The sequence below is a fragment of the Primulina huaijiensis genome, chromosome 8 (assembly GCF_012295235.1).
Source record: "Primulina huaijiensis isolate GDHJ02 chromosome 8, ASM1229523v2, whole genome shotgun sequence".
NCBI classification, from domain to species: domain Eukaryota; kingdom Viridiplantae; phylum Streptophyta; class Magnoliopsida; order Lamiales; family Gesneriaceae; genus Primulina; species Primulina huaijiensis.
The window spans coordinates 16,921,943-16,937,054 of record NC_133313.1 but is presented as its reverse complement, the minus strand read 5'-3'; the positions used below and the strand labels follow the sequence as shown (position 1 = coordinate 16,937,054).

The 15,112-nt window shown below is 39.3% G+C and overlaps 1 protein-coding gene across 2 annotated transcripts; it reads right to left on the bottom strand.

The window, feature by feature from the left end:
- Nucleotides 1-1,008: 1,008 nt before the first annotated feature.
- On the bottom strand, nucleotides 1,009-8,081 carry LOC140982260 (uncharacterized). Of its 2 annotated transcripts, none has more exons than XM_073448713.1 (5): nucleotides 6,825-8,081; nucleotides 4,656-5,796; nucleotides 2,334-3,729; nucleotides 2,162-2,242; nucleotides 1,009-1,660 (listed from the first exon to the last, which is right to left on the bottom strand). In XM_073448713.1, the coding sequence occupies exons 1-5, from the start codon at nucleotides 7,585-7,587 to the stop codon at nucleotides 1,067-1,069; spliced, it is 3,975 nt and encodes a 1,324-aa protein (XP_073304814.1). In that variant the 5' UTR covers nucleotides 7,588-8,081; the 3' UTR covers nucleotides 1,009-1,066. The 2 variants fall into 2 exon arrangements, with proteins under 2 accessions (XP_073304814.1, XP_073304815.1); XM_073448714.1 differs by having other exon boundaries at nucleotides 6,846-8,081.
- Nucleotides 8,082-15,112: the final 7,031 nt, after the last annotated feature.

Here is a 15,112-nt window from a genome sequence, read left to right as displayed (position 1 = left end):
GTTTTAATTCTTGACAGGTGGTCTCCTATGTCACGAATCTATACCAATAAGACGGATTTACTTAGGTTATGTTTGTAGTGACAAATAATAATTTTGATATAAAAATGATAAGATTTTTCACTAAAATCATTATATATTACACAATTGTCTCTTCGTAACATAACTAACAAAAAAATGATATTTTTTTGCATTTTGAATGAGTCATCGAAAATCTTTATCATAAAGTTGACTTATGAGTCGATCTCACATAAATTTTTGTGTTAATTCTTAGATAATCTAATAACATTTAGTATTGGTTGGTCGAGTCTTGACATTCGGACAGAAGTCTTCAAAAAACGATTTTAAATAAATTTAGAAATCGGAAATTGTGAAAGAAAAGCCTAAAATTATACATATATATGTTTTTCTGCTCTTATTTCAGCTTCCCTTTTTAAAATTACAAATGCGACATTCGCTCACTCTCCCTTAAGATACTAACAAAACCCACAAATTTTAAAGTCGAAGAATGATTCTATAAGTAACTTGTTTTTATATATTCTTTTTAATTTCATACAATTAAAAAAAAAAGGATTAATTACTTAGAGTCAGTTTTAACTTTCAGGTCCCTCACCCAAATTCTTGAACTGCCCTTTACCCCTGGTAGTAGCTCACGGAATTATGGCAAACACTCCATTTGAATTCAATTGTTGGAGTGATTTTGGAAATAAAAATATATAATTTAAATTAGACACAACAGTCGAAAACAGTCAATATATTTTTAAGAAACGAAAGTATAATTACTATGGCTTTTTGTATGTTTCCTGCGTAATTTAGAAACCTTTCAATCCCTTTAACTACCTGACACTTGAAAGAACTGCAAAGGTCAAGAAGGCAGCAGCAGCCGCCTGCATAGGTGATTCGGGTCGAGTGAGCATTTGATTCCCCATGTTTACCCATCTAACCAGAGAAACTCACTTAAAAACTGTGAAACCCAGTAACCACATCAGCAGCAAGCAAACGGACAAGATAAAAGGGAAAAAAGAAACACAGATTGCCATTTTGAAAATTCAGATAAATATAAATCGTCTCAATGTGTACTTTCAGGAGAATGATGTATCCGACTTAAAATTAATGATTCAGACACAACCAACTCTGGCGTCATCGCCTCTGAACACACATCAGAATTTAGAAGGGTACCATAACTAGTAACACCAGACTTCACATACTCAATGTTACCATCAATTTTCACCTCAGCAGGTAAAGGAGCATGGAACCCATCAATGCTTTCCGCAGACAACAATCTCTCCTCAAGGATCTGGTCCTTTGGTAGTACTTTTAATGCTAAATTCATCATGTTATCATGTTCTATGATAGAAACTGGCTCTTCGGATTCTACCATTGTATTGGCCAGTGGTAGATCAAGATTTTGATGGGCGGATTCAGTATAACCTCCAGCATCTGATGAAGTATTTGGAGAAGTTAACTCAACAATCACGTGCGAAAGTGCGTCTTTTCCATCTTGCATGTCACCGGTACTTGACTGCTTCTCAGTTTTATTTTCTTCTACGTTGAGATCCTCGTGATCGGGCTTGGTAAAAGGTAGGTTGACACTTGAAAATTTCTCCCAGTTTATAACTTTGTCAAAGCTACCTTTTTGACTCTCATAAAGATATATTGCTTTCTGCAATCACAACAGAATCCACACCAGGAAAAAATCAATACAAGCATAACAATAGGTAATTGAAAATTTCGATTTCAACAGAAACAGACTAGAACTAGGAATACCCTGAAGGGTTCCACACCAAATAAATGATACCATGCATATGTAATAAAACCAAACAGATGCTACTTAAAAAGGTCTCTTTTCTGGGTCTTCTAGCTGCTGCCTTTACGTATCAACACAGATGACGAAAGGGATCAATCATAGAATAATAGGAAAATTTACACATAATTATCTATTTTTGCTCATCAGATGCAGTATCAGCAAAACATTACAAATAAATTCACCATATCCCTGTACACTAGAACAAGTTGATGTAAGAAAAATTTCACTGATCTACAATGGACATTCATAACGCCACAATTTAAATGAACTGTACATCACTGTATTCTATACTGCGAGTATGTTTTTAAATATTCTGCAAAACACATAAACACACCATTCTTCAACATCATAAAATACCTGGAAAACAGAATCATCCACAAGTGCAGATAGTGAAGACCTAAAAATTCGGTGATCTGCTACTTTAGCTTCTATGGCTTTCTGTAATCAAAAAATGAAAAAAAAAAAAAAACAATTAGTTTTGATATATGAGTAGAACAATATGATAAAATACATGAGGTTGTGTCTTCACCTCTAGGAATAATATTTTTAAATCATCTATATCAGAAATTATGCTTTTATCCATTGCAATAAAGCCTCTGCACTGACTGAATAACTCAGGTTCAGTAAGATCTGCAGAAATATCAAGCTTGGAAAGGTAAACCAGGCAAAGAGGCACAACATCCTTCTTCGAGATTTTAGCTAAATTACTAGTATCCTCGAGGTTATCAATGGGAGAATCCGCAGGATTAATTTCGGAGTCATTGGTGGATTGGTTAACATCATTGGTTGCTGCCTGCTCATCAGAAAAAAATTGTTCATTCTGAGTTTGCTGAATAGATTGACCAGCCGACGCTTCATCTATATTCAGTGAGAAGTCATTCTCTTTGTCATAAGATGGCATCTCCAAGCACACAGTATTACTTGGACCCTTCCACAAATCTCCAGTTGAATCCCAGCCACGACCACCAGGCAGGCTTCTAGAATGGTCCCACCCTGGCCTACCATAACCGTGTGCCTCATCCCGAAAGACAGCATTACTTGCATCCCAAGAATGCAATGGATTACATGAATCATCAACAGGATTGTGCCATCCCATTGGGCGAACAGGGCCTGAAAATCTGTCGGTGTCGGGAATGTGACAAGGAATAGGATGGTTCGAATCCAGGGGTGGTCTGATGCCAAACATTGCTGGAGCTGGAAATGGCTGCATTACTGAATGAAAACTGACAGGGGGCGGAGGATGTGGGAAAGACATGAAACCATTTGGAACAGAAGACGGCCAGCTTGGAATGCCTCTCCAAGGACTTGCTTGAATTCTTCCCAGATTAGGATCACCGCCGCTCCTACTATGACGGCTGTTCCACTTGAATCTACTGTCATCTTCAATGGAGCCTGACATTAAAGGGCTATCCACCCCTGTTCTCAGGGGAGGATGAGGTCGAAATGACATAGAACTTCCAGATAAATGGCTATTTCGTGTAAAAGGGGAATACACAGACAGAGTATCCCCATCAGCTAGAGAATTTTCATCTTTAGGAAGCACATCCATGGCCAACTCCCGACGTTCCCTACCTTCCTTGCCAGGGTGATCCTTCATATCTCGAGAACCACTAGTCCTCTGCGTCAATTCTTCAATATCAACATTTCGTCTTACATCAGGCCTATTAAACTGTCTCCTATCAGTATTTGAGGATGTCGATTTATCCAGTAGTTTCAATGGTGATGAATAAATGTCTTGTTTCAAGCGTCTTTCAGCAGATGACTCTGTCAATTGACCATCTTCTTTCTGACCAAGTTTCTCCAATGACCAGGATGAGGTCTTTTCAGATCCTCCCATAGCATAATCTCTACCAGAAGTAATATTGTGCCGAAGTCTTTGTTCATAACTATATTCTCTATGCTTGTATTCATCCTGCTTAGTGAGCCTGAACAACAGCCAAAGGAAGTGTAAATGCGTGTTTGATCAGAACAGCAAACTTTATACAAAATATTGTTTTTTTATTGACGCATATGGTACAACAGAACATGAAAATAGAAGCAATAACAAAGTCGATGCCAAAAATTTCTTTTTTAGAAAAACAAAAGGTTAAATCATAACTGGTTCATCGGAGTTCGGCATAAAGGTGGCCAAAGAAGATGGAAATTAACCTTCACTTATGCTCCGGTCCAAATTCACACAAGGATATGATGCCACCAGAATTAACACACTCCATCGTACCAACTCCACAAACCAAAAAAAAAACACACACACACACACACACACAGAGAAAGACCACAAAAATTGTTCTTCCTCTTATTGAAACTGCAAGTTATCATTGAACAGCAAAAGAAACAATACAATATGGACTTTTAAAAGAATCGGCAGAAATTAAAGCATCAGGTGAGAAGAACCCACGAAATCCACCAATATATGACAAATTATAACTTAAATTTGACACTGAAATATAAAATAAAACTAAAAGATAACAAAATTATGATAAATGTTTTTCAACTAAAGATGCTACACATATCATCCAGAGGCATTGACTTAATAAAAATTTTATTTTTATGCATGGCCTTCCACATCCTTAAGCTCTTCACAAAGGGGTGACTTATTTGTTATGGAATCTGCTTTCCATTTCAGTATCATCAAGAAACTCCAAAAATTTGAGGCAGCACATTTTTTCTTCAAGCACGCAACCACGTTGTAAATGGAAAAACTTTCACACAACTATCAATTTATCACCTACAGAATAACAAAAATACACAATTTGCACTGGGATTGCAAACGTTTCTGAGTTTGGCATCAGTATGTTAGTCCAATTCAGTCACAATAACATTTGGAATGATGATACTCGACATTAATAATTACCTATAGTTATCCCTTGGAGCAAGAGAACTTGAGCTGGGTGAACTACGTCGTCTGCTATGGGATAAATTAAGTTCCGTGTCAGTATTCCTTGATGTAGACCGCCCTCTGTCAGGTACTGAGTCCAGTCGTGCTTCACTTCCACTTTTCTTCTCTGAATCAAATATTTTATCCTTGGCACTTCGGGATCTAACATCACCATTATCATGTTTTTCAGTAGTTCTTCTCCTACCTTGACCATCTCTATACCTGACTGTTCTATCATCATGGATTGGACTATCATCATGTGTACTTGAATGTTTAGAACGATGATCAGCAGCATAACCACCGTCATTTGAATGTCTATGGTCAGATTTATCGCCAGAACAGTCCCTTGAGGCAAGTTCTTCACTGTACTTTGCTTCTCTTGGTCTCTTCTCTCTATCAAAATCATCTGCCTGCTTACTATCCTTATACCAAATCTCCCTTTCAATATCATCTCGATGCCTTTCATCCTTGGTAACATTATCCCTACAGCTATCTTCCTTATAATTATTTTCCCGGTGTCTATCATCTCTATGCCCATTTTCGTAATGCCTAACATCCCCATCTCGACCATTATTTTCTCCATCATCACGATATTGATCATCCATGCGTCTGCTTTCTCTTTCACTATCTTCACGGTGTCTATAATCCCTGTGTCGACGAGCACCCTCCCGATATTTATCATCCTTCCTCTTGGTATCTTTCTCTCCATCTTCACGATGCTTTTCATCTTTATGTCTATTATCACTATCACCATCTCCAAGATGCCTATCATCTTTACGCTTGGCATCTTTCCCAACATCTTCTTTATGCTTACCATCCCGATGTTTATTATTGTTCTTCATTTCTTCATTGTACTTTTCATCCCTTTTCCCATCATTTTTGTGGTCATCTTCATGAAGAAGATATTTGTCTACATAAACTCTATCTTTGGGCTTATCATCTTTGTATTTCACATCCTTGGCATGGTCGCTTCTTGAGGACAATCCTCTTTCATCACCTTCTTTAAAATCATCGTGATGTTTACCTCTATCGCTGGAGCTTTCTCTTCTCCTACGTATTCTTTCATCAACTCTCTTCTCTACCTCAGGATTTTGTATCTCCCCTTTTACAGGAAAATCTACAGAAAGAAATTAAAATTTATGATTTAGAAATACGAAGTACTACTTCTCAGGGTTAGCACCATTCCAAAAATAGTGGCACATTGTAAATAAACCAATCTTCTGGGAACGGACTATAAAATTGTAAAAGCCCTATACCATCAAATAATAAAGTTAAGGTTATCCTACTTTTATTATTGAATAATATCTTTGCTAGAACTTATGAAGCCTCAACACAGCAATACAAACCTTGTTGTTTGGTTAATTCACAAACACCACAAACAAAAAACTATTCTAAGAGAGTAAAACCTTTCTATTAATACAACATACAGAAAAAGATAATTTATACAAAAAAACAGAAGAAGGAACCAAGCCTTTCGAGTGACGGGAAAGATCCATCAATAGATAAAATACACATAATCCTACTACAAAGCAATCAAATCATAACCAAATCTAGAAGTTCATTTCACACCGCATGCCAACTTTATTACAAACATTAGTAAAATGTGTGGGGGATGTCAGGAATATAGTAAAGCATCTCTTTTGTGAAGCCATATATCTTTTCTTGCTTCAAGTTAATTGATTATGTGTATTCTTAAAATCCCCGGATGGATTAGAAAGGAATTAAAATGAAAAATCAAATTAAACTATGAAATGCCACATTGAGTGTTCAGCTAGAATCAACAGGAAAACAATAAAACATCTAAACCATTTCACAAGGAGTGCTCCCTCCACCTTCCACCTCATTCCAACCCAGTATGAGGTCATATGACATGTCATCTTCTCTAAGCATCCGGATAACTCTAACCACCAATAACTCAAACTGAACCATAAATAAAATTGTGTAGACAGATGCAACGTTCATTAGACAGAAGTACGGTGGTTCAATTGCCAACATTAGTGGCTGATGCAAAAAGGAACTTTCAGATTATCAAATAACAACTATCCTTGAGTGAACCCAAATTTGTTTTAACCACCAGAACTTCTCAACTACACACACAAAATAATTATTAAACAAAGAGAAGTTGTCAAAATCACATGTTCATACCATGACACAAAGTTACCTTACCTGAGTTTTCTCGCCCACGTTTAACCTTTCTCTCAACACCGAGATCCCCCGACTGTAATACCTGCTTCAAGCCAACATCCATATCAACTAAATTTGTCTTAGCATCACCCCGGTTGACCTGACCTAAATACTTCTCCATCTCCTTATCTGCCCCACGATCCTTGCCCTTGTATTCCTTACCTTCTTTCTGAGCAGAAAAAACCCTCTCAGACTTCCTCTTAGACTCTCCTTTACTTCTAACGTCCTCTTTCTCCACCGCAACTGCTGAACTCTCTATCTCTCCAGCACTTCCACTCTCATGCTTTATATCCTTATTCTTCAACTCTATTCTCAAATTTTTCCCTTTATTGCTGACTTCCTTCGATTTAGACTCGCTTTTAGTGTTGTCCCCTTTGATTGTTACCTTCTCCGCAATCCTGTCACTGTTACTTCTTTCTCCACCTCCATTCCACCTGTCTCCACCATAGCCAATGTCGGTTTTCTCTTTCCTCCGTTTTGATGAAAAATATTCCTCACAGGCCTCTTCATTCCCAAAACCATTCGGATCTTTACCTTCATTGCCTTCTCGCGCCTGGGATGAAATTTTGCGCTTCTCACCAGCAGCTGAATCCCGATAAGCCTTCACCAAATTCTCATCCCTACTACTTTTATCCCTCGTCCTTAAATCCTCTTCAGAATCTGAATAATCCTTTGAACTGTGTTTGCTATGCTTATGTGATCTGTGCCTCGAACTCCTGGGCATGGCTGTAAGTAACTTCACTTCGCCTCTAACAAACTCAAAGCCCTGATTTCCACAATTGAACTACCCAACAACAAAATCAACCAAAAATTTACTTCAAAATCAACTTCGCTGACCTAAAAAGAATCAATCCGACAACCACAATGCTACAAAGTAGTTCAGCAAACACAACAAAAAAAAAACAGAAACCCTAATTCGAGCAGTCACCAGACGAAACTTCGCGCTAATCAAATCAAGAAGCAGCCTTGAATGCCCAGTTGAAAGTATAAATCATGAGCCGTTAAGAGTTAAGACAACCGTCCACAGTCTGAAGAATTTGACCCCTCAGATCGATTGATAACCGCGGAACAAAAAGAAAAAACACATCTAAATACACAATGAACGAAAATGCAATTCATCACCATGAAAATTCACATTGATTCCAAGAAATGGAGGGAGGAGAAGAATAAATTTGTGAAATTTTGAGAGAGAGGAGGCGGAGGCAGCGAAAACAAAACGTTGAGCATTTAGGAATCGTGGGATAAACTAGTCGTATGAAACTGGTTGACCTCCGAAGACACCTATCGTTTACATTCCAGATAATTTTTTTGTGTGTGTAAATATTTATATGTCCATTATTGTATTTAAATACTTTCTGCTTTTATATTTTCATTTATTTCGTTTTTTAAATTTTTTAAGAAACTTCAATATCACAAAGAGTATTTGTATTTTCTCTTTTTTTTTTCTCATATGAACACATATCATAGATGATAATAAAGAGAATACAAAATACATTAGGCATACTCAGGGATCACATAATCGGTGTTCAAAAATCATAATCGAAGAAAATGGTTATATCAAAAAAATAATACATCCCAAGAATGAAATCCAAATACTGGGAGAAAAAAAATGATCATCCAGCAGCCAGCGTTGATGAACATGAATCAAAATCTTCCGAAAGATAGCTTCAACATCCGGCCTCTCACCGTCAAAAAGTGCTCTGTTACGAGCACTCCAAATGTGATAAACCAATGCAGCTATCCCCGAGTGGCACCTCCGTGCACGCATGGTAGTACTTTTGAATCTCCTGCGGAGAAGACGAAGTAAACCTGTCATAGAACGCGCCATACACTGAACTTCAAACCACTCTCACAATCTAACCCAAAACTGTGTAGAAGCTGTACACTCAAAGAAAACATGTTGTGCAGTTTCATTTACAGTACCACAAAGACCACAAGACTTGTCTAGGATATAGTGCTGTCTGTCCTTTGTCAAGCACTTCCCATGATCAAAAATCCAAAGGGCGAAACGGTGTTTAGGTAAGATGTGTGGTCTCCATAAAAATGGTTTCCACGGCCATCTACTTGCCCCTGATAAGAAACTCCTGTAGGCTTCCGACAAACCCCTCGTCGTACCAAACCAAATCGACAATCTAGCCACCACCGCATCCTAACTCCCCTCACGAGCCAAAAGCTCATCACGGATCTCCACGAGTTTCTTAATGAGAACAATATCATCCTTTCTCCACCTCCAATCCACGACATCATTCCACTAATAGTGATGCACCCACCGAACCCACAATGTATCCTTCTTAATGTGAATATTCCACAAGATCTTAGTGAGAAGCGCCTTGTTCCAAGCTCGAAGATCTCGAATACCCAAACCTCCATCCTCAATTGACGAGCAAATCTTACTCCATGCAATAGGAGGATGCTTGCTCGTCCACATAAAGCTCCTAAAAACCGAATTAATCTTGTCAATCACCCCACATGTGATAGGCAAGACCGAAAGCCAATAGCACTCCACACCTTGGACCATCGAACGAATCAACTCCAACTTCCCCGCATAGGAAAGAGTGTATCGGCCACGCCGTGATCTTTCTGGAGATAGCATTGACCAAGACACTATAATCTGACTCCCTCAACCTCGCTGCAGCCAAAGGAATACCCAAGTAACGAAAAGGGAAAGAACCCTGACGAAAGCCACACATCCTCGATATTTTACTCCTATCAGGTTCTTTAACCCCCGCCATATAGATATTAGATTTCAACACATTAGCCCTCAAGCCAGCCATCCTCCCAAAACTATCCACACACTCCAACAAAATCCTCACACTCATCACATCACCCTGAGATAGAAACAATAAGTCATCAGCATATACCAGATGAGTAATATGCAAGAGAGCGCACCTGGGGTGGAAATTGAAATCCGATGACCGAGAAGCCCAAAGAAGAGACCTGGAAAGAATGTCCATACAAAAGACAAATAGAAAAGAGGATAATGGGTCCCCCTGCCTCAATCTTCTATCACCTTTAAAGAACCCATGAAGTTGGCCGTTAAAGGAGATAGAGAATGATATAGTATAAACACACTCCATGATCCATGAAATAAACATGGGAGGGAAGTTCAAGAGCCGAAGGGCATCACGAAGGAACTCCCAGTGGACTGTCATAGGCTTTCTGCAAATCAATCTTCATAATGCATCTAGCAGAAGAGCGCTTCCTAGCATAATGTCTCGGCATCTCCTGAGCCAAGTGGATGCTCTCAACAATAGATCTACCTGGGACAAATGCACCCTGAGCCTGACTGATAAGTGGAGAAGTCACTGCTCCCAATCTGTTTGCCAAGATCTTGGCAATAATCTTGTAAAATATTGTGCAACAAGATATCGGCCTGAAGTCAGTGACTGTAGCAGCATGGTCAGATTTAGGAACAAGAGCAATGGAAGCATGATTCAACTGCTTCAACAGTCTACCAGACCGAAAGAACTCTCCCACAGCTGAAACCACAGCATCACCCACAATATCCCTCGATTTTTTGAAGAAAGCAAAACCAAAAGCATCCGGACCCGGAGCTTTGTCATCATTAATACCAAACAAAGCAGTACGGATCTCCTCCCACTGCACCTGCACAATCAACCCATCCACACAATCGTCACCCACCAACGGTCCAAGAGATACCACATTCGCATCAATGTCAGTCCTCTCCATGCCAACACCTAAGAGGTTGCGGTAGAAGTCTAGAAACTCCCCTGCAATCACATCCTGATCCAACGAGACAGTACCATCACCAAGAGTCAAAGCCACAATCTTTACTAATGATTTATCGAAGTACGCAGAGCTGAGATCAGTTACGAGCTGTCAAAATCGCAAACTGAAGACGTCAAACTGATCGCACAAACTGAATCAGTCTTACTGAAAAGCCAACGAACAATTCAACTGATTGTCCAGCTGACAGGCAGTTCAGCAGAAGACCTTCAATAGCCCGACCAGCTGATGAAGTGCTCAACTGATGAAGAGCCCAACTGACCTGTTCAGTGAAATCAGTTCAACTGACGAGTCAACTGATTTCACTAGTCCAACTGAAGATGAAACGTACATTTTATATATATANTTCATCTAACAAGCTAGTGCGGAATATATATGTCCCTCGGGAGTGTACTGCCGCACTCGATCCACTCCCTCGGGAGTGTACTGCCGCACTCGATCCACTCAAGCGTCAACGCTTCCTCATATCATCAAATCCTGCAACATTCAAACCTAATGAGTCTAATGACTCAGCACGTTCTAAACATGAGTAGCAAGTAATACATATACAATCACATGCAATAAAATCATATTTTTATTTAAAATAGCTTTTGAGCATAAATAAGTCGTAAATCGTAAATTCATTTACATGTAAAACTTTTAATTCTTTATCATTTTGTGTGAAGTTTGATTCTCGAAAGTGATTAACTTTTATCCTCTGGTCGACTGATTAGCTTTCAGCTCCACATGGCCCATGGGGGCGGGCACTAGGCTCCGCCGTGNGTCCCGTAAATGGGCTCCCTCTAGGGCCTTTTCCCTCACGACATCTCCACAAAATTGTAAGTTCACCGTTCTTTCTTAAAACGGATCCTCCACATATCCTCTATCGTTTATCACAGTCAATTCACATCCCTCAAAATATTTTTCATTTTTTTTTAAAACATAAAATATTATAACTTTCCAAAAATGATATTTTAACAGTAAAAGTTGCACACATTTACCATAAATCATAAAATATAATATTTTCATAAAAATCATCATAATAAATCATTTAACATGCGTCATGACCCCTTCGGGACGCTGTCAAGTTTTTACGTATTACCCACGTGTGAAATGACTGTTTTGCCCCCTAGACGTAAAATTTCTCGATTTTGACTTATTCTTACTTTTAATGACATGGGCTTATACCAAATAATTATTTATGCTTAAATCTAATTTTTTTCATAATTTTATTTAGCTTAATTTTAGGCTTTCTATTTAATTCTCTAATTAATAATTCGTTAGGCATTTAATTCCCGATTTAATTCGAACTTTAATATTTTCTTCTCAAACTTTAAGCATAGCTTTTTTATTACCTAAAATACCCTTGTGAGCCATGAACTACCCCCGTGGACCCATGGTTCGAATTTGTTTTATTAATTTTCGCAATATTGACCCTTAATTGAACCCACCGAGCCAGCTTTCAAATTTGTCAAGCCACGGTCGAGCCACCTCGAGCCAGACCCTATTCAACCCATCTAGGGACCCTCCTGACCAACCCAGACCCATAGAACCAGACCCTAGCTCACGCAAACTCTCCTGGAAAAAGAACCCGAAGTTGCGCGCTTGAAGCTTCTCACGCCAAAGACTCCTAGCCAACCTAGGACTCTTCTACTCGAGCCACCACCGAGCCCACCTGACTCTCACCAACCTTGGACCACCCTTAGACTCAGCCTAACCCAGTCCAAGCCCTGAACCAGCGCTGCGAGCCCTGCCATAAGAACAAGAGCCGCACGCCTCTCCTAGTCTTGGCCCTCATTCCCTCGAGCCACCACGAACCATGGCTGCACCAACCCATGTTCTGAACCCTATCCCTCTACCTTGGACCCTACTTGACCAGCTTGTCTAGCCCCTAGCCATGTTGCACTCCCTCCCGAGGCACACCAGCCGCGGGCATGCATGGGGAGAGTCCTTGTGCGTGTGGACTCTTCCCTCTCGTTGCTGCCGCGTCCAGCCCCACCTAGACACCTCCTAGCGCCTCGCCCAAGCCCCACTCAGGCCCTGAAACACGCCCTAGGCGTGGCCCTCCCTTAACCGAGCCGACAAGCCAAACCTCATAAGAAAACCCTAGCCTCAAGCCTCCTTCATGCACGGTTCCTTCAGCTCTTTCCCAGCCATCGTTTTTCCTTTTAAAATTATTCATGTTTTATCCATAAATCATCCTTAGTTGGCAGCCTATCCTTGGAATCATGACGTTTTCAAAACAAGCGTAAAAGCATCCAAACTTTTAAAAATATTTGTTCTAACGATGAACCAATCGTACAAACGTATTTTTCAAGCAAAGATAATCATAACATACATAATATTGTTTGAATGATGCGTCAAAGGGTTTAAAAAACGTGTCTTTGCGTTTATAACGCTCGAATATTCAATCGTTGCCGAGGTGAGGTAGATGGGTGACCGGACGACGAAGAACCCTAGATTTTCCTTCCTTCAAATTTTCGAACCCTAGTGTGTGTGTGTGGCGGCTGATTGTGTGAAATTATGGGGTGAAAAACACTTGGTTTACTTATTTATATTTTAGTTAATATATAAATGAGCTTGGGTTTTGGGCTTGTAAGTTTGGGAGCAATTGAGCCTACCTAATTTGGTTAAATTAGACCCAATAACATTTATTTAATTAAAACATAAAAGTTTATAAAATTTAGTTTCCAAAAATAATATTTTTGACCTTTTAAAAACCCCTTGTTTGCCCAAAACAAGCTTCCAGGGTAAAATCGAGCTCGACTCGTAAAATAATTCGAACTCTATCATTTTTAGAAAAATTAAATCATTTTTAATCATATTAGGAAGTCTTGAAAATATTTAATGAAAAATAAATATTCTTGTCTTGGTCGTCTCCGGTCTTCTTTCCCCAGCCTATGATCTAATATTCAGGTTAAAATCCTTCAATTTCATGAAAACATGCCATATAATCATGAAATCATACCTTTAATCATTTAATAAATATCATGCAAGCATTTAAAATCAATTAAATAGAACAATTAAACAATTCAAATAATTTGCATGCATGTGGTTTACGTAAGTTTGGTTTTTCAGACGTTACAAATCTCTCCCCTTAAAAAAATTTTGTCCTCGAAATTTGTCTTGTCTTGATAATTGAAAAGCTTAGGATCTCTCATCCACCTCAAACTTACTCTCAAATCTTAAAATTTTCTCTTCAATTCGGTCCTCACAATCTCGAAAATCGAACTACTAACCCAAAAATTCCCAATGTCGTCTCCTAAATCCAGCTCAAGTAGAACATGCAATATACTCTCCTCTAAGTTCTTCATAATCCCAAACAATTTCCATAACCACTTTTAACATTTCATGCAATAAAAGCATCGTAAAAATGTTAAACAGCTAGGTTACCTAGAAATCAGTGTTGTGCCGGCTCTGCCTAAGCCTCCTCAGCTTGCATCACATAGACCCTTCCAACAGTGGGTTGCTTGAGCTTCGGGCAATCCCCAGCCTTGTGTCCCGAATCTCCGCACTTGAAGCACTTGTAGGTGCCTCACATGCACTTGCCATAGTGTGGACGATTACACTCCTTGCACAGTGGTTTCTCATCAGTCTTCGGAATGTTCCCTTGAAGAGGTTGTCCTTGTAGCTTTGGCTGTTCCGGTTGCTTAGGTGGTCTCGTATAAGGTTTTTTATTTTGCTTACTAGCTTGCCGAGCACGATTCCTCTTACACTGCATCTACCACTCAATATCCTTCAAAGATTGCTCGGCTCGAAATTCTTTAGAAATGGCAGTAGTATAGTCAATAGGATCGGTCAACATCACATCACGACGGATAGTCGGCCTCAAACCATCTAGGAAGTGTCGTAATTTTTCCGCAGCATCATTCGCAATCAAGGGCACAAAATGATAGCCCCTATCAAACTTCTGCACAAACTCGGAAACAGACCAATCCCCCTGACGGAGACTTATAAACTCTCTTAAGCCTAGAACGGACATCAGAAGTGAAATATTTTTCATAGAATACCCTCTTGAGATCCTCTCAAGTCAATGCCGCCAAATTCACCCCTCGCTCCGCTCCCTCCCACCATAAGAAAGTGTCGCCCTTCAGTAGATAAATGGTATAGCGAACTCGGTCAGCATCCGCCATATCCATATAACGAAAGATCGAATCCATCCCTCAGCAACGAATTGATCAGTAGTGCCATGAAAATCCTCGGGGTTCATCCTTCTAACATGCTCATATGCAGCCGCCGATCTAACCCTCGCTCCATTTTCTACGTGTTGCTCTATTAAATGTGCCATACCGGCTAGTAAACGGGTACTAGCATCTTGATTAGATAGAGGCTGTGAAATCTCCTCATCATGTCTATCCTCATTATTCCTACGCAAAATCCTTCTATGAGGCATCTTTGTATACGTCGTCCAAACCACGTAACTAACATGCATTTAAAATTTTACATGAAACATGCAACTAACATTTGTATCATGCATCATAAAAAGCGTTTTGAAAGGATTTTAGCATATAAAATATAAAGCA